Source organism: Polyodon spathula, chromosome 4 (assembly GCF_017654505.1).
Source record: "Polyodon spathula isolate WHYD16114869_AA chromosome 4, ASM1765450v1, whole genome shotgun sequence".
Classification (NCBI taxonomy): domain Eukaryota; kingdom Metazoa; phylum Chordata; class Actinopteri; order Acipenseriformes; family Polyodontidae; genus Polyodon; species Polyodon spathula.
This window is the reverse complement of record NC_054537.1, coordinates 84,300,946-84,320,774: the sequence shown is the minus strand read 5'-3', so window position 1 is coordinate 84,320,774 and position 19,829 is coordinate 84,300,946. Positions and strand designations below refer to the sequence as shown.

The 19,829-nt window shown below is 36.7% G+C and overlaps 1 protein-coding gene across 1 annotated transcript; it reads right to left on the bottom strand.

Moving 5' to 3' along the window:
• Positions 1-419: 419 nt before the first annotated feature.
• Positions 420-14,926, bottom strand: LOC121313880 (GTP-binding protein 10-like). Its single transcript, XM_041246661.1, is given in 11 exon segments — positions 420-658; positions 1,997-2,120; positions 4,787-4,864; positions 5,648-5,755; positions 7,154-7,180; positions 7,182-7,207; positions 7,551-7,624; positions 7,737-7,881; positions 8,268-8,359; positions 13,539-13,732; positions 14,894-14,926. Coding segments are annotated over 11 exon segments (1,107 nt in total). The 3' UTR covers positions 420-452.
• Positions 14,927-19,829: the final 4,903 nt, after the last annotated feature.

Below are 19,829 nucleotides of genomic sequence, written 5' to 3'. Positions count from 1 at the left end.
TTGTGGGTAGTTCTAATAACTTGCCATCTTAAAATGTGGGCCTAAAAGAGTTACAAATACAGAAAAAAAAAAATCTATGAAAAACTTTGTGACTAAAAGTCTTAAATCAAGACCACCAGATGTTTTCATATCTTTAGAGTATCTAAAAATGCCTTATTTAACAAACCAGACTAATGCATACAGTGTACAGTGTCTGGAATGTACTGTACAGAAATAAGCTTTGCTTTCTTCTTGTCCTTTAAAATTTGACACTGTTCCCCAGCAGTGAAGTAAAATAATCTGAAGAAAAAAATATCAGCCTTCATAATTTACAGAGATTCTCAGATTCATGTTCCCACCAGGTGCATCGCTCACACCTGATCTAGTAACTAACAAAGAGTTGCTTCTACTGAATCAAGTGTTCTTCTGGGGCTCTGATTTGTACATTTCTACATTCATTCATGCCATTCATCTCACAGCTTTGAAAGCGCATGAAGTTCCTGCAGCTTTTCTCTGTGGTCCTCTTCATTTTGTGAAGTTACCTGCTCATCAAGTGAGTTTCTGATGCACTTCTTTAGCTCTTGAATGCCACATCCACTGGATGCTGAGACTGGGATGATATGTTTAAAGTGCACTGTGCGCCTTGGAACCGCACCTTCAGGAAACAAGTGTGCAAAATCTAGAAGAAACCAATCAAATAAAAAAAGCAATTCAAATAACCACAGCTTTCGGGTTGTCTGTTCAGGCTGGGTGAGGCTTAAACTCCAATATTTACTGAAGTGTCAAATACCTACCCAAGATATTCAAATTACAGTCAAGCCTGTATTAAGAGAACACTCAAGGGACAGTCTAATAGTGACCTCTTAACGCAGGTGGTCTCTTAAAAGAGGGCCCATATCTTATGAATTTTCTATTTGTCTCTGACATGCTTTCCTGTAATTATGTATGTGTTGCATACACTGTAAAAGCCAAAATATGTAATATGAACAAAAATAATTAAGTAATTTAATAACATTCATTTCGATAATGCATTTACAAAACTAATTATTTTCTGAAAATAATGAATGGTTGCCTGTCTCATTTCACACAAACTGTTTTAAATCCTTTGCAAATTTCAATGCCTGTGCCTGCCTTTCAGGTACGTGTTGATTCTTTGCATCCTGAAACCAACGCCAGCATAAGCATAGGATTTTTTTCGATTACCGCGCACATGTTTACATACTCTTAGAAGCAAGGCTTGAATTTTTCGGTGTTTATTTTCCTTTGGCTTTAAGTTTTAAGCTGCTATATCCTAATTATGAGAACATTCTGTAAATTAGCGGGGGGAAAAAACACAACACGAAACTGACACAATGGAAGATTCCTAGTTCCCAGGCAAGTGCGAGAACGAAATACAAGTTAAAGTAGCATCTGAGGGAAGTGATTGATGTCATTGCTTGCTCTTGTGTTCGAATAATGAAGTCAATCAGTACTTCAAGGTAAAAAGAAGCAACTTTGTTTAGTAATTAACAGTTTAATTAAGATATTGAATCGGCCCAAAACACGGTCATGTTACCAAAAAAAAAAAAAAAAACCCTAAAACTTCAAGCCCTTGTTCTTTCCATTTCAAAATGCTGTCTTTCTAGTGCTGAATAATTCAGCAATTTTTCTGGCACTTACTTTCTTTACAAGTTTAATAACTTTAACCCTATCGTCTAGGGAGGACCTTTTGTTTCTCCACATTTTCTCTCTTCCTTTACAAGAGAGCGCTGTTGTTTTATTGCTTACGGATGAAAGACTGCTAAAATGGTTACCATATTCCTTTGAATTTAGGATGTATGAGCAGGTTTGACTGTGTTGTAAAATATACGGTATTAAATCATAACCCGTTTTAGAATTTGGACACTACTACTCATGAAAACAAAAAAACCTTGATACAAAACAAACACAGTTGCACTGTCGACTGAGGCTGCAAAGGGGTTAATGTTGATCTGATAGTTTGCATGTAGCTGCACAAAAGGAGTGTTTACTACCATACCTTGAGGATGTTGTAGTTGTTCTACAAGTTCCTTTAGCTTATCTTCTGCATCTGGAAAATCCATTTTGTTCACAGCAAGGAGGGCTGGCTTTGACATCAGCTCTTCTTTGTATAACTCCAGCCCCTGGACACACAAAAGGACACTTCGTTTTAATTGGAATTTTAAAAGCAGGCGTCCCATTTCTGAAAAGGAACATCTCAGTGTGGTAAAAGGCGTTTTATTTTCTTTACAAACAATGCATTTTGCTTTTACTAAGATGAACACTGCAGTACAGTGCTTAGCTTGCTTCATAAGCGGGCACGAAGCCACTACTAAATCAGCATATTACACAGCTTTAACATCGCTGGAATAAGCAAGTGACCCAAAATGCATTTAGGAGCATAATCTATTCATGACATAAAATCCTTCAGTGCTTTAGTGAAACAGAAGGTGAACAGGTATAAAGCTTTTATGATGTACACAATGATACACACACACACACACACACATTTAAAATATACAATATTTTTAACCATAACTAAAATAAAACATTGAATTATTTTTTATTAGAAGTCGTTAAATGTTTAGGGTTATGTGTGCTATGAAGAAAAATAACATGTTTTATCTTACCACATGAATTTCCCTTGTCCTTACGGACTCATGATAACAACCAGCTGGTAGATTGCTAAACCTTGGTCTTGCTTGGCATCATAATTAATGCTGGCCATGAAATCATCAAGAACCCAGAACTACTTCTACAGGATAATGCAGCTCACTACTAGAGATGTTTAACCTTTCTTAAAAGATGTGTTTGCATTATAGCTAAAATTCAATTATTTGCCAGAACATGTCCCTATGCATCTCTGCTCTTGCGGCACACTTTCACAGAGTAACACCTTTGCAAACATCAAAGTTGCCTCATGGTAAATGGGACATGTAGAATCATCTTTGTGATGACGCCACTGCTCACTGAAGTCAAGTACTGTTTAAAAAGCATATACTGCAGTTTTCTTTGAAACATAATGTTCTTTATTGTGTGCAATTCCATTTTCCAATCCAATACTCATTGCAAGTCATCATTTAGGTTTTGCACTTCTTTATGCAATTTTGAAAAGAAAATGTTCTTTCTTCATGTAACAATTAAAAATGAAGTAGTCTCTGGATGCTTATTTTAAATAGGCATCCAAAGAATAGTATTCTGTTCCTGTCCCAGACTAGAGTAAAACACAGTAATTTACAGAGCAGGCACCAGAAATTACACACATGACAAAGAAAGAGGTCAAGGCAAACCGTAAATAAAATGAAAAAAAGAATTACACTAATTGTATGTTTTCATTCAAATGGAGAGAGGTGAGGTCGAAGAGGTCAGGCTAAAGAGTACAAATAAATCTGATATACATACTCGGGCCATGACCTGCTAGATGTATACAAGGCTTCTACTGAGGTGCGTTACCTATTTACCATTTTCTTATTTCCTTTCTTTTCGTTATTTCTTTAGTTTAATTTGGGACTATGATGTGTCCTTCCCCAGCCTGCTGTGATCTTACTCAGTCTTACGATTGGTTGTGTGACTGATTGAACTTTCATTTCATTGGTTCTTTGTTTCCTGGGGGAGGTGGTTTTCTGAATGGCGTCTTTTTCAAGCTTAGTTGAACTGCAGTATTTCGTGGTTGAGGAAGTAACATGTCCATACGAAGTGATGGATTTGCTCATCCAGACCCAAATTCTCTAGTTGCTCTGCCTCACTGTGATTGTTACGTGTATTGTCCCTCAGAGATGTACTATTTGCCTGTTCCTGTTCCTCGTTCATTGCTTTGGTGTCATTTACTACATTCTAAATCAGGGGTTGCCAACACGTTGATCGCAAGCTGCTGGTAGCTCACCAGTGGTTTAAAAGTAGCTCCTGACAAGTACAAACATTATGTGTGTGTGCTTGTGTTAATTCATAGTAAACAATACAACCCTACCATAGCAGTTTTGGAATCTTATGATTAGTTACCAAGTTGTAACGCATGCGCAGTTATTACTTTATGTATTTAAAAAAAAAAAAAAAAAAGTCACCTAGAGAGTGGGAAAATGAGTTTTTGTTTACAACAGTGAATGGTAAGTGTCTGCCTGATTTGTGGTGCGGGCGTTGCAGTTGGAAAAAAATATCAATGTTGAGAGGCACTACACAACAGTACATAAAGATTTTAAACAAATCACATTTCCTGCAGGAAGCAATCTCTGAGCCAAAAAAGTAAGTGAACCAAAACAGACTTTTGCAGAAACAGCAGTCTTTTTTTTTTTTTTTTAACCAAACCAGTGAAAAAAATACTGTAACAGAAGCCTCTTTCCAAAACCATGGTAAAGTTGGTTTGATGTTCAATATTCGTTTAATATTTGAAACTGCATCACCTAGGCTTTCCAAAACAACTTTAATGTAGAGCTGGACAGTTGTGAATATATACAAGCTTTGCTTCCACTGTGAATCCTATAAAAAATGTGTGAAAATCAATACAATATTCCATATATGCGCATATGCGCCTGGAGCAAACAGAGTTCATTAAATATGCTGTAAATCAACAACTGTATCGCTTAGGGTTTCCCAGCACAGCAGCAATGAAAGGTTTTATGCTGGGTTGTTTTTTTTGGATAATAATAATAATAATAATAATAATAATAATAATAATAATAGCATCAGTAATAAAACAAACTTAAATGAGATGGATGCAGTAATTGTATCAATTAAATATGCGATTAAAACCAAGATTAACTGAGATTAAAAAATTGTAATCACTTGACAGCCCTAAAATATACATCAATCTTACCTTCATTAGGAGCTGTACAGCTTCAAAGACTGTTCTAAATGGTGTTTTGTAAGAAAGCTGGAATCCACTTACATCAACCTGAAATACAGACATGATAAAGCCCACTTTAATTAATCAGCTCTGCTTTCTATTTACAACTTTGACTTGACTTGTAGTAATAATTCCTGGATAGAAAGGGTCACTGGTCAAGTTTATTTCTAGAATCAACAAGACAGCCCTGCATTATTGTAATTTTGTTTTATGAACCTGGAGGTCAATGGCACAGTGGCCTTCAAAGTAACCCCAATTTTTCAATACTGAACCATGATTTAGCAGTGAATTAACCCTTCACCCTTTTTTATTATGTTCATCCTGTCCAATCTTAGGTTTCTACAAATTGAACCTTAGAGGCAACATGACCTTATTTTTGCAGCTTACATTAAATGTCACAATGCACCGGCACACAAGAGAATACTACTGGAGACAAGTGCTTGGAACACACGCATACTTTTAACATGGGTGTTATTGTGTGTCTATATATATATATATATATATATATATATATATATATATATATATATATATATATATATATATATACATACATATACATAAAACTTATAAGGATGCTTCACTAGAAAGGACACAGACAAGATTTTAATGTGAAATGGTCTGTCATTGATATGACCAGAGGTTACTTTGGCAGTGGAAAGACTATCTGACAGCGTGCTGTATCCATCGTGCAGAAACATAAAGAATATTGACATAAAGAATCATAGAAAAATGGGGGAAAAAATGTAATTCTCAAATTCAAGTGACATAGATGATGAGTCATTATATTAATTTCAGACAAAATAAGAATCAATAGCAGCTTCTACTCACCACAAAGAGCAATTGCTTTGTTCGCTCAACATGTTTGAGAAATCTGTGACCCATTCCTCTGTTTATGTGGGCGCCTTCAATCAAACCTGGTAAATCAGCTACAGATATCTGAGGAAGAACACATTGTAAATACGAGCATGAATGAGCTTTACATTGGAATAAAGGCTTACTTCCACATTAGCTTTAAATGTATTGTATATTTTATTATAGTTTAATGAACGTGCTTGTTTCCAAACTACGAATGAAGTTGTGAGACAGATGAGACATAACTTGGAAAGGAATGCAATGAGGGAAGTACAAACGTTATCTGCTGGGGTTTATACACAACACTACAATGCCAATTTTTAGTATTTCTTAATATATACCCTCAAACATGTTTTATCATGGCAGTTTCTAAAATAGCAGCTACAAATGCTCTGTTTCTGTTGATATACAGTACACCCTGGCTATAACGAACCTGTTGTAATCCAAGCCTTTTATTAGCTATATCAAGGGGTTCGTTATAGCGAAAGGACAATCTAAATGAACGATAAGCTGTCGAGATGATATTGTGAATAAAAGTAGAATTACATGTACCTGTTTGTCTCATGTATGCAGTATTCTGCCTTTGCTTTATCTGATTCGTTGAAGAATTAAAACGCAGTACAAAAAAGCAAAAAACTCCAAACTGAAGCTGAACTTTTATTCAAAGTCAATCTGACAGGAGTCATTTCAAAGTGCACCAAATCTCAATCCAACATGCAACAATCCCAAATCAACCTGACATGAAAAAGTTAATCAGATCCTCAATATTTTTGGCACCCCACGCGTACAGACCGGGATGTGGACACTGTGTGTTTATATTATCTCTTTTTTTTTTTTTTTTTTTTTTTTTTTGTGGTCCATTACAATGAAGGGTCTTATAGCGAGGGGGTACTGTACACATGTCCAGAGGGGTTAATAGCCCATACTCTTGATAAATGAACATCAGAGCTCTTCCTTTTTTGTCAACTAGTAAATCTTGGGAGTGTGTCACATGACCCAACTTAATAGGCTGTTGCTCAAGGGAAATATATTCAACTTCACAACTATATTTATAATAATAATAATAATAATAATGATAATAATAATAATAATAATAATAATATTCTTGTAAATATTTAAAGCTGTATTCTCTAATACACTAGGTAATGGTAGTAAATACATTCTAAGGGACGTGAAAACTCAAACAACAATAAATAAATGATGGTGCTTTCAGACTCCACTTCTTACAATGGTTGATGGGATATCCCTCTGTCCTCCTCGCAGTAGTACTTACTAACATATGTTGTAAATTGCTTCTTGTTGGTGTATAGTACTTCACTACGCACATAATCTAAATTAAATTTCTAAAGTTATTATTGTTTTACTGCATATTGGGTGGTAATAATGATTTTTAGACGTGTTAGCTAGAAGGAAGGGCCTCAAGATATTGGTGTCTGTCTGTCTTGGGTCCACACTTTACTATAATCACTGTACAATACCAACCTGTTTGTAATCTTCAAACATTATTTTTTCCTATTTCTGGCCTCAAGGTTGTGACTGTAAAAAAAACATCACATTTATTAATAATGCAGGCTTTTTTATTTTTATTTTTTTTTACCTTACTGAACATAACATAATACAGTGTCAGCTGTATGTCTAGTTTCTGACAGCAGTAAGCTGTATCACATACCACAACACAGTAAATCAAACCCACTTTAGAACAACCATGTTCAGTGCTTATTCTACATAACAGATCTGCAATGTGTTGAGGTTGTTCTGGAACATCTGGAAATTATATTTCTTCAATGATTACAGCATCTAATTTCATCAGGGAAGGTGGGGCTTAGAATCTGCAGTGAATTTGCAGTTAACACTGGATCTGTATGCACTTTGTACTTACAAGGATAGCTTGCAATCTGAGGTCTGGCATGTGAAAGTAAACTCAATAGAGATGATTTGCCAGCATTTGGAAACCTAAATAAAAAATAAAAAAAGGAAACAACACTTAATTTTAAACCAAGTATTTTTATTAGTTTGTATTTATTTTATATATGTTTTCATTTATTTATAAACAGAACTCATTTACCCCACTAAGCCCACATCTGCTATGAGTTTCAAGTCTAATCGTACATGTCTTGCTTGACCTTTTTTGGGCAGGAAGCCAGTGGCAAAAGATCCACCACAGCCACCTTGTCCTACAAGTACTCGCTCACCACCTTGGTTCAGTTCACCTGAAAACATTATTCAGTATTTGAAATGAGAGCTAGGCAACATTTTACAATACGTGCTCTTACTTTTTTAACAGTATAACGTTCCCCCTTTTACATGCCGAAAATATCTGGATCCTTCACTTTTTTCATGTTAATATCGAATATGCTGCATCCTGGTACCTTTGTTGTAGCAGTGGTTAGGTACCAGAAAGTAGCAGCAACTTTTCATCTGCATAAGATACCAATAATGAAACAAAAGAGAGGAGGGATAATATTGATAGTGCTGATAACAGGCATGTAAAAAGATTTTAAAACCTTAGCATTTCTAAATGTATGTGCGGTTCCATAATAACTGTCGTATCTCGTGAAATTTAACCAAGTATATATTATACTACTATAGTACCTACCTATGACCATTCCATCATCGGTTGTGACTGAAATGCCAGCTGGAGCATAGACCTCACAGTCCTGTCCTTTATCTCCCTTCAGAGCTCGGATACTGAAACGAGAAACAGAAAAAGTGCTTTAAAAAAAAAAATTACAAAACAAGCACGTTAGTAACATTCATCCCCTGCTGTAGCTGTAAATATAAAATGACATCATTATCATGAAAAATATCACCGTGATCACTTTACGTACATGTAATAATACAGACGGGTGGACAGACATATATCCCAACATTCTTATACCCTATACAATATGGCAAATAATGGGGTAACCAAGTATTAATCACAACTGGTTCAGTTCTCAATTGGGTCAGTTAGCTCCAGATTCTGAAACTACAAGATGTCCTAATCAACTTTCATCAAAACAGCAATCTCCAAAATGTAAAAAATATTTTACTTGAATGACTTAGATTAGTAAACTTTTGGCTACTGTCAATTTCGGCACAGAGGAAATAAGTGGTTAAACCTAGTAAAAAGTCAGAGGTAAATATTATTATAAGGTTTGTTTTCCTTTATTACATTGTAGAAATATAGCTGTTTTACTGGATATTCAACATGCAATCTAACATCCTTCAGCACACCATTAAGTACTAATACGCTCCTGGTAGTGTTGTTTTCAGTACTACATGTTACTCAATACAGTGCCGTCTGAGCAAGTGAGCAGCGTTCCATCCCCTCAGGCATTCTAGTATCTCACAATAACATGACACCCCACAGTGTATTGTTTACAGCTACTAAATATGTACTGGGCATGTTTTATTAACTGAACAGTTGCTGTTGCTGTAGATAACAGATGAAAACATTTATTATGGAAATGTCATTCAAAACTGCTGCCGTGACATTACACAACCGACTGAGGAGTTTTGTTGGGAAAGTCAACATTTCAAAAGATCCATTAATGGCCCTGTTAAAAAGAAATTCAATAAGCAATATTGGAGTTTGGAGTTGTGAATAGGTCAATTGTCATCACATGTTGGCCAGTCATGAGAAAACTCCACAAAAGATGGTAAAGAAGTAAAGTTGTCCAGAGTGTAGTAATGCAAATATAAGAGTGAGTTAAATTAAGCAAAATTAAATACATGGGAGGTTACTGGGCAGGGTACACAAGATCAGAACACAACATAGCTGCTATAACTTAGAGAATAATAAGTTACCAGGGCTCGCAAAATCGTTAGCCCGACGTTCCAGGACAACCAAAAAAATCTGTCAGACAATGTGGGTTTTTTTGGCTGCTTGCCTGACGGGCAATCCGATATTTTTACTCCTATAACAAGATAACGTTCTGTTCTTTAATCAAACAGCAGTTTCTCAATCGAGATTCCACTCACACTTCATCCCCCGTAAAACACGTTTAGGGGGATCAGTGTTTTTCATTGGTAATGCTTGAGTGATTTCCGGGGTGACGTACACATTGCTTGTGACTAAATCCCGCGAGGATTGCCCCGTGTAACACCCCTGACAACTTCACGTTTTGTTATCTTGTTGTTAACTTTATTAAATCGTTAACGTTATTTCCCAACCCAGGGGGAAAAAAATAAAAAATAAAATTTGAATACGATAGTTATTATCACTGACTCAGATTCAGCACGTAGCATGTTAACATTGTTTTTTCATTTTTTTAATATGATTAATAAAATGTACTGGTAACTATTTTAAATGTATGGTGTTTGCTTGTAACTTACTGTACTGAGTGCAGCAATAGTCTCGGGTCCAAACCGTCAGCCGAGTGTAGCTATACTATTTACATCCTCGCTATAACTATACGACTAAACACTGATTAAAAAAAACTAAATCAAAATCAAACTGCTGCTGATGGCTCGTACAGCTCTATGCAACCGGCACAGCAAAGCAACATTTATTTTTTATTTTATCTATTTTTTTAAATAAGTAACCAAGATTTTAATTAACATTTGCATTTGAAACAAAACTCAAACTTTATTGATGCGCTTTTTAGCCAGAATACTGGATGCAGCCACAAATAGGGTACTGTATTTGTAATTCTACTTTAATTCACAATCTCATTATATTATTATTATTATTATTATTATATATTATTATTATTATTATTATTATTATTATTATTAGTGCTAGTAGTGACAAATACTATAATAATGAAAAAATCAAAGAATAAAACAGTATTAATATTATTATTAATAATTTAGCTAATGCCTTTATCCAAGGTGACCTCCTTAACTTACTGCAGCTTATATTGTTCGTTTTGGGTTGTTCTTTTACTATAGCGAGTAAAAGGCTTTGGACCCAAACAGAGCTGTTATTGCGAAGTTGTACTGTATTAAGTATTTGACTTATATGCTTAATATACTACACTTGCACATTTGAATATATAACGGATGCATATTTGTTATTTCATTTTTGTTATTTTTCACCTCCCATAGTGTTCAACATTTAACAGAGGGTATGAAGAAGTTTGGATCAGAATCCAATATCATCCCCTACAAAAAAGTAACATACTGCAAGTATACTTGTGCCAGAATTGTCTGGTTCTAGTATACTATTGGTATCATTATACTATCCTATTTTTGCACAAGCATACTTGCAGTATACAACTTTGTATATTCCTTTTGTAAATAATGCAACATAGTTCTCAAATATTTGGCATTTCTTAGACTGTATCTTATTTCTCTTTTGCATACCTGCATTGTCCCTTGCTAGATATGCACCTCCAGATTCTGACAAATACTTTTATAAAACCAGGAGCAACTTCTGCTTTGGATCAAAAAGTTATAATGCTCTGCGGCTGCCCGCCTACGTGGATAACTATCAAAAAACTAGTAGAAACTAACTAAAACACAAGTCTGGGAAAAAAAAATGGAAGTCTGGAAGAAGTATGGAATTTTGATGTTGAAAAAGTATATGAACCCTGAGATACTGCACCTATATTGACTACAGTGTACTTTGTACAAATCACAGTCCATTGGTCAATTATGGGCAACTTGACATTTTTTTGGACAACCAAATGTCTACAACGGTCTGCCCGAAGGACAAGTACCATTACCAAAATTTTGCGAGACCTGAAGTAATACCACATTAACAAAACACCATACATTTCTAAGAAACAGTGCTTTCACTGTACACCAACCATCAGAAAAACACATTTTACGTGACCAAAAATGCACAGCCTGAAGTACTTTGTTTTGCTCACCGAGAATGCCTTTATTCAAGTGACAAGAACAGACACTGATCTACCTTCTGTGGCCTACTTTAGAATTAATGTATGAGTGAACCTTAATGTCAAGATAGCATTAACATTTTAACAAGACAGATTGTAAATAATAAAAGACATTATCAAGTGGTTACTCAGGCAATTAGGGTCTGTGAAACCAGCTGTATAAAACTAACAATAAAATGTCATTTTATATGTGCTCCCAACATCATTTAATCCTCCTGAGAGTCAAAACTCACACCATTATGGGATTGTTTAGCCAATTAGCTTTAATTATTTAGTTATTTAAACTATTTAAACTACTACTCACATGGAATTTGTTAAGAAGCCCATTGGAAATGATGTGTGACACGTTAAGATTTTTGAAATCGTGGGTGATAAAAGTCTAAAAGGAGGTTGGCACAGGTTGTAATTGGGACATAAAGTCTGTTTTGTTAATTGAATTCAGTGCGATTTTCATTTAATTTTCCAGTATGATTCACACAGGACTAAAAATCAGGTGTCCTCAGAGTTGGTCAAAAGTACAGAACGTCTAGTAACTTCCCAGATGTGGATTGGCTGTCATCAGGGAGAACCTAATTAAAAATCAAATGCAATGTTGTGGCCAGAGAAGGTGCTTTTGTACAAGATTTGTAAATTAATCAGATGTAAATAAGAAGAACAAAGTGTATTCACGGACTGCCTTTTCGTTTCATTGTACCTTCTTTTCCAAAGGCTACAATAACTATTTCATCCCTCGTCTGACATCTATTTCCAGACATACCTTCAAACACATCATTCAAAGCATTCATTTATTTATTTATTTTAATTTAGTAGTTGCCAATTGTTTTTATAATTTTATTTCTCCCAATTTGGAATGGCCAATTATTTTTAGGCTCAGCTCAACGCTACCACCCCCGAGCTGACTCGGGAACGGTGAAGACGAATTCATGCTGTCCTCCAAAGCATGTGCCGTCAACCAACCGCTTCTTTTTCACATTGCAGGCCCACCATGCAGCCACCTACAGCGTCGGATGACAACGCAGCTCTGGGCAGCGTACAGGCAAGCCCGTAGGCGCAAGGCCAGACTACAGGGGTCTCTGGTGAGCGGTGAGCTGAGGACCTAAGCCCCCCACAGGATTCACTGCAATAGAAGTAACTTATCATTTAAATACTGCCACCTTGCCAGTGGAGCAGAATGACATTCTGATTAACGTTTTCTAAAATAACTAGTAACTATATTGTCTTAAAAACATGTTAAAAAACATTTATCTGAGGAGTGTGGTTCACTGTCCACCACTACAGATGTATGGACAAGCATGGCACAAGAAGCCTTTTTAACAGTAACCCGCCATTACATAACACGAGACTGGGAACTCAAATCATAAGCACTAGCAACAAGAAAATTAAATGACAAGCACACCACTGTGAATTTAGCAGACGCGATTGATCGAATCAACACAGAATTTGGAAACTAATAGCATGTGTCCACGACAATGCTGCAAATATTTGCAGAGCAATGGGATCGTACTGTGGCACCATTTGATGGTGTGGCAAGTGACAGCTGAGCAGGGCATAATATAAACCTGTCCATTCAGAACAGTTTGGAGGATGTTCAATCAGTACACTCATTAGTGACATCAGCAAGAAGACAGGTTGCACATTTTTTTAAAAAGGGAGCTGACAAAGAGTGCTTAAAATACAAAACAACCAGAAATTCTGCACACAGACAAGGCAGCACTAAAGTTAACCCAGGATGTGCGAACAAGGTGGAACACAACATATTATATGTATGAACGTCTGCTCGAGTTGAAGTGGCCAGTAATTGCAGTTTTGTCAAACTCTGATAATTCAAAATGTGTGTTTGTAAGTATTTTAGGAAACAGCACAGCAAGGTCCAACACATCTTGTTACAAGTTATCTGGACTTGTCACTGGCTCTTTAAAGAAGGCTAGAACAACCTGTAACACTTTGATGAATATCAAACTGTATTTTACTAATCAAAAACAGACTCCTGAGTTAAAACTTTGTGAAGAGGCCCCACCATGTTAAAAACATTGCCTACTTACCCACTATTTGTTCCAACACCAGCTACAAACCTCTTCTGTGGATATTTATCCTTGATTTTCTTCAAGGAAATACCATCTTTGGCAACAACCCAGACATCTCCTCCTTTACCACCTTGTCCACCCAATCGTGGCAGCCCCATGCCACCACTGCCACCTCTGACATACAGCCTCAGATTATCCACAAAGTTTCCATACTGCAAGAGAGAGAAAACAGGCAGCTACAGTACAACAGTGATTCTCAATGGTCGGACCAAGGACTGGTACTGGCCTGTGACAAATTTATGGTCAGTCCCTTTGACTATGAGAAGTCTGAGGAGGAGGTGAGTGAACCTGATTATCTTTATTCTCCCAACTAAACATATTTCTGGGGAAAAATAACAGCAAGTAGTCACTATATTTTCTTGTTAATATTTATGGTTTTTTTTTTGTTATTTTTTAAAATTAGAAATATATATTTATTTAGTAGTCTGCCACATTGCTGGAAAGCAAGCAGTGCTCTACAGCATTACTCACATTATTTTGTAGGCTTTGCGCAAATGCTCATCGCCAAAGGTAGTAACTGCTGAGGGTTGTTTACTAACCATACTGTACAGGGCACTGAATAGCTATTGTTTTTAGCATTAAAAAAAAAATCAATCTCTGTGGTAATTGCTTTGCTAGGGTGGAATTAAAAGTAAATTGGAAAATAAATAGAAAAAAAATCACCAGTGTAAACCACCCTGGGCTTTAAAAGATTACTCTTACTGTTGGATAATAAGTTACCTCCTGCAGGCTCCCCAGGGCTACACTTTTACTACCCTCTCAATAAGGTTACCTACTTCAACCCCAAAGCACTGGGATTTAAACACTGATTGCGCTTTTGCATTAAGCAGGGCTGGTATTTCTATTACAAAACGATGTTATTCATGCTAATCTGTATTTGCAAAAGCAAAACGCTAATTTTCCACTACGCACTGGTCTTTGCATCCCTGTCACAACTGTTTGTTTTCTAAGCATTCTGAAAATGGAAAAATATGTAATTTGATTTACTGATTTTATTTTCCCAGGTAAGAATGCAAAATTTCAAAATAATTCATACAATTCCTAACGAGTTTCAAAAGTTACATGTAGTGTGATCTTCATATCGTAGCGATGGTTACAATGACCTACATCCCCAGTGTGAAGTTCGACAGAATCATCAGAATAACCATCTATGAACTGTAAAGCCAATATATAAACTAAATGTCAACACAACAAACTTAAATATGTAATCTGTTATGTATGAGGTCAATATTATCATCACCAACAACACATTTGTTTCTCACACGGTTTCTGTGATATTCGTGAGCTGAAAGTGCAGTGGAAACACAGGAAACCTTCCTGTGTAAAACTCTACTGCACCAAACCATGCTGTATGCAATTGCAAAACAGAACAGGTCTTCGTGTCAATGTAATTAACGCAGTATTCTATCAGTTGAAGGAAACTAATTAATAACGATCTTTGAAAATATGCTTTTTCTAAATATGGTATATCCAAATGTAACCGCGTGACACGAAAAGATTCAAAAACAGAAAGTGCCCACTTTCAGCTTAATTCTATTGGATAGCAGGGATGTCAATCCCGCGTAAACGCACCAACCGCATGTTCAGCTGACAAGTTGCGTAGGCTGAGCAGAACTCGCATTTTAATGCTACAGTCATGTAAATTTTACACTGCGTGCAATAGGTACAGTTGTTCACAACATTCTCCCACAACATTCTGTGTGGGGGAACCCATAATGTATTTATCTCGACCCAAAACGGATTTTGACACAAAAACAATGTGCAAACATGGCACAGATTGCAAGTTGGCCAATAACGCACATTGACTTGATAACTGAGGTATTTCAGGGGTTAAATCGCTTTGGGCCACTTATTTCAAAGTTGATTTTTACTGAGGCAAAAATCGAATTTCTGTTTAAAAAAACAAAAAACAAAAAATGCAAACTGTAAAGCAATATAAGTCGCTAACTCTTTTTACCCAGTGACCCACATTTGAGGATGTTTGAAATTTCATGACACATATTTTTTAAAAGAACACTACCACCAAAAAACAACACCAACCTAAAAGTACTTTATTCACACTGTTAGAAATATGTGATATTAAAAGGACAGGAAGAATAGAACTTATAATTATGACTAAGTAGATGGGTTTATACCTTCATTGAGACATGTGTTTGGTTCACAGCTACCAAAGTTAATGTTGAGACTGGTGACACTGATGTTACAACTAGAACTGGTAAGGCTGGTGCTGCTACTGCTGGAACATGTGCTGACACTGCTGGGACTGGTAGGACTGGTGCTGAAACAGCTGGGACTGGTGCAGCCACTGCTGTAACACTTCCTCCTTGGACATGTCTCTGTGGACATATAGCAGAGCAACTCCCTGAGTATGCCACAGTGGTTAACCCCTTTGTCGACCTCACTAAAAAGAGTGTACCAAATTTGGTCAGTAGAATGTCAGGGCCCCTATTCTCATCACATCAGATTTTCCCAAGGGATTCATCCTCCACACCAATGTGTCGGATGTTGGTTTGGGTGCGGTCTTGTGCCAAAAGGTAGACAGAGTAGAAGACTGAGTGGTTGAAAAGTAGTGTTTGGCCATTAAATGGGCTACTCACTCTTTACGATACTACCTCTTTACGATGTGGCAGCCCTTCATATACCACATGGTACACCATGCAGGGAAAGACCACCAAAATGCAGATTATTTTTCCCGGGAGGGGGGAGTAATGGGAAAGGTAGATTCAGCCTGGTGTTCCTTCGTCTCCACTATGAGTGGTGGGATATGTGACAGAGACAGAATGATTCCTGGTGGTAAATCTCCCTTGTTGTTATTAGTAGATGGCTAACACGCTCCGGAGCTGTCGCCAGAGGGCAGCACCAACCCGGACATCACTGCACCTGTATCATGATATATAATGGAGGGGTATTTTGCGGATGTTGATTGGGTGGAAATGGCAGATGTGTGTTATGGCCGAGATATGGTCAGAAAGGGAGACGACAGAGTCAAAGATGATGCTGAGGTTACGAGCAGAGAGGGAGGGAATGAGAGACAAGGGAGGGAATGAGATAGTGGGGCAGGGGGGGGGGATTGAGGGGGAAGGGAAGAAAAGGATTATAGTTTTTGATGGGTTGATGAGGAGGTATCGGAGCACCATCTGAGATTGGATAGCAACCAAACAAGCTGATATACAGGTGGCAAGGTCAGGGGTAAAGGAGTGAAATGAAAAGAAAGTCTGGGTGTCATCAGGAAAGAAATGATGGGGGGAAGCTAATTGAGGAAATAAGAACTTCAAGGAGTGATGTGTACATAGAGAATAGCAGGGGTCTGATGACAGAGCCCTGGGGGATCAAATTCAAATAAGAGCAAAATAAAGAACACAGTAAATAATTACATTTAAGAATGAGTTTGACTAAGAGCAGTTAAATTATATAAAAAATATTTGCTTATGCGAGTGAAGTCTATTAAGAGCATGTAGTAAGTATGATAAGTTGATAAGAACAATTTCAAATAAGAGCAGGTACCAAAAACTTGACTATGGATATCGATAATAGTAAAATCAAGCACAAGATACAATGAGTAGTTATAATTAAGAGCAGTAGTAGAAGACGGCAAGGTATGGAGCAGTTCAGTACGAGTACAAGCTGATGCAAGCACTGGTACAATAGGATGCCATATAGTCCAGTATAGTCAAGAGTTGTGAGGTTTATAGATGTGTCTTGAGGAGGCACCGAAAGGTGGTCAGTGACTGAGCAGTCCTGATATCCATGTGTACATCGTTCCACCACTGAGGGGCAAGGGAGGTGAAGGAGCAGGCTCTAGAAGCGGGGGAGTGGAGGGGGTACAGCTAATCTGCCGGTGGCAGAAGAGCGCAGGGGGCAAGACGAGGAGTAGGGAGAAATAATAGTCTGGAGATAGGATGGAGCAGAATAGTCGAGACAGTGGTACAAGAATTTTGGATGCAAGCAGCGATAGGGAGCCAGTGGAGGGTTGTAAAAGTATTTATGAGTGTTTGTTTGTTTTTCGTGTTGTTAGTAATTGTCTTGTTTGTTAAATCACCAGATGGCTAAACACAAATCGGGAGCTGTCACCACGGGCCAGCACAAAACTGGATCAACACGGCACTACAGTAACGGTTACAGCTATGGTTAACAACATCACCACTTGTTCACAAATATAGCACATATTATATTGCACTTCACCACAAGCACTGAGAGCACTCACTTTGGACTTGTGATCGTGTGTGTGTCTAATTGTGTGTGTTTAGTACTGTGCTTATTGTTTACGGGACTGCAACCCTTTTCACTACTGTGCAATACACATTGTTGTGTATTGCAAGCTCATTATTATTTGCTGGCTGGTCATCAGACCAATGGATTAATAACCATTAAACAAACCATTTCACTCGTACTTTGTTGTCTATTTGTTCTTAGGATTACTGCACCAGCACTGCACCTGCTGTACACCTGCTCCACTAATTGCATCAATGTGTCATACAGATTCAGAATCGACAAGGGGTGAGTTCAACAGTGTGAAGCTCAAAGGTGCTAACAGAGAGAAAGGAGAGAGCAGGGGCTACAGAAAACAGCAGAGAGAGAGAGAGCAGGAACTTTGGATCGTGAACTTTGTTGTCTGTCTTCAGTTTCATAATCACATCACCTCTACACTTGCACACTGCAAGCCACTTTCAAACACTTCCCAATAAAAACAGCTAGAAATCAGTGATATGAGTAACTTAGACAGTGTTTCTTGGCAATCCTCCCGAATAAAACATCTACACTAGCCATCTTCCCAGTAAAATAGATAGAAAACAGTGATTTGTGTAACTACACAATGTTTGTCATATTCAAATATATTTTAATACCCATCATATTAGTAAGAATTGGCAGAAAATAGTCTTTTGTGTTTTTTGCCACTGCAGACTGTATTAATAACACTATTTCTCCTGAAAATGTATATTCAACTGCATATTTCCCAATTACAGATTGATTAAAAGAGGTGTCTTCCAAAACACAGGAAAAAAGTAAATAAAGAGTAGACATTATTGTAGTGTCCTCTAGTGTCTGTCAGAGTAATTGCAGGCAAACATCCCAGTCACCCAATCATCACTATCTTCCTTTTAGTATGACCCCTTCTACCCACATTATTATCGATTTCTATTCACCCACTGTTGGCTACATACAGATACATTCTTTTTTTTTTTTTTAATTACAAAAGCACAAAACACTTCGACCAATACTATGATCTTGCATCATTGACTTTGCCAAGTAATTGCGTTTTAATTAATATGGATTATAAATGCCTTTTTAATGATTCTTTTCGATCCTATTAGACTCATAGCAGTACATGAAATAGCGCTAGTTCAGTAACATAGCTGATTTATCAGAGATTTCTGCGGTTCAGTTTTTTTTTTTTTTTTTTTTTTCCTATATATATATATTTTTTAATTAATTTATTTTTTTTATCAACTAGACTTTATTTCTACCGATTGTTGTTTAATAAACCGCCACCCGTTGATCCTGCTGTGACGGTGGGTGGGAGTGTGGGCGTGAGCCACTAGTATAAAGACACACGGCCAGTTAGAATGACACATATTTTCACTAGCAAGGTTTTAAAGTCCGGGTGGAGTTACTGGGGATTTTCACAGACTTTCATGCAACGCTAGTTTCCTGCTATTGGTGCTGTTTACCACATAGAGGAGACACGGACTCTTTACAGTAAGTAAAAACTTTTTACTCATGTTTCACCATAATTTGACAAGGTGCTTGAAACAATCGTTTTGTTTTTATAGTCAAAGCAGAAACATAATATTTGTTTTACAGGTATACTTGATGCTTTAATCAGTGCATATTATCGGGCTGGATAGGGATATAGATTGAAATACAAATTTTATTATACAGAATTTCGGTACTGAAATAAAAAGGGATATCTGTAAATGGCAAAAAATGATTTACAGTATGGAATTTGCATCAGATTGGGGTTTTAATACTTGAGCACAAATAAGTAACAAGTTGAAAATCACACTTGAATTTGTGTGATCAATTCCCTCTTACCTGTGACTATAAATAAGTAAAGTTAGGTGTCATTTAAAAAAAAAAAAGTTAACACTCTCAAGGTACAGAATTACAAATATGAAAATCATTATTCTGCAAATTAATTTGCATGAAGTTTAAATAATGCGTAATGTATTTTCAAAACTTATCAAGGAAATTGATTAAATATTTATTTATTATATTCTTTATGATACTGGTATTTTTTTATATACAAAT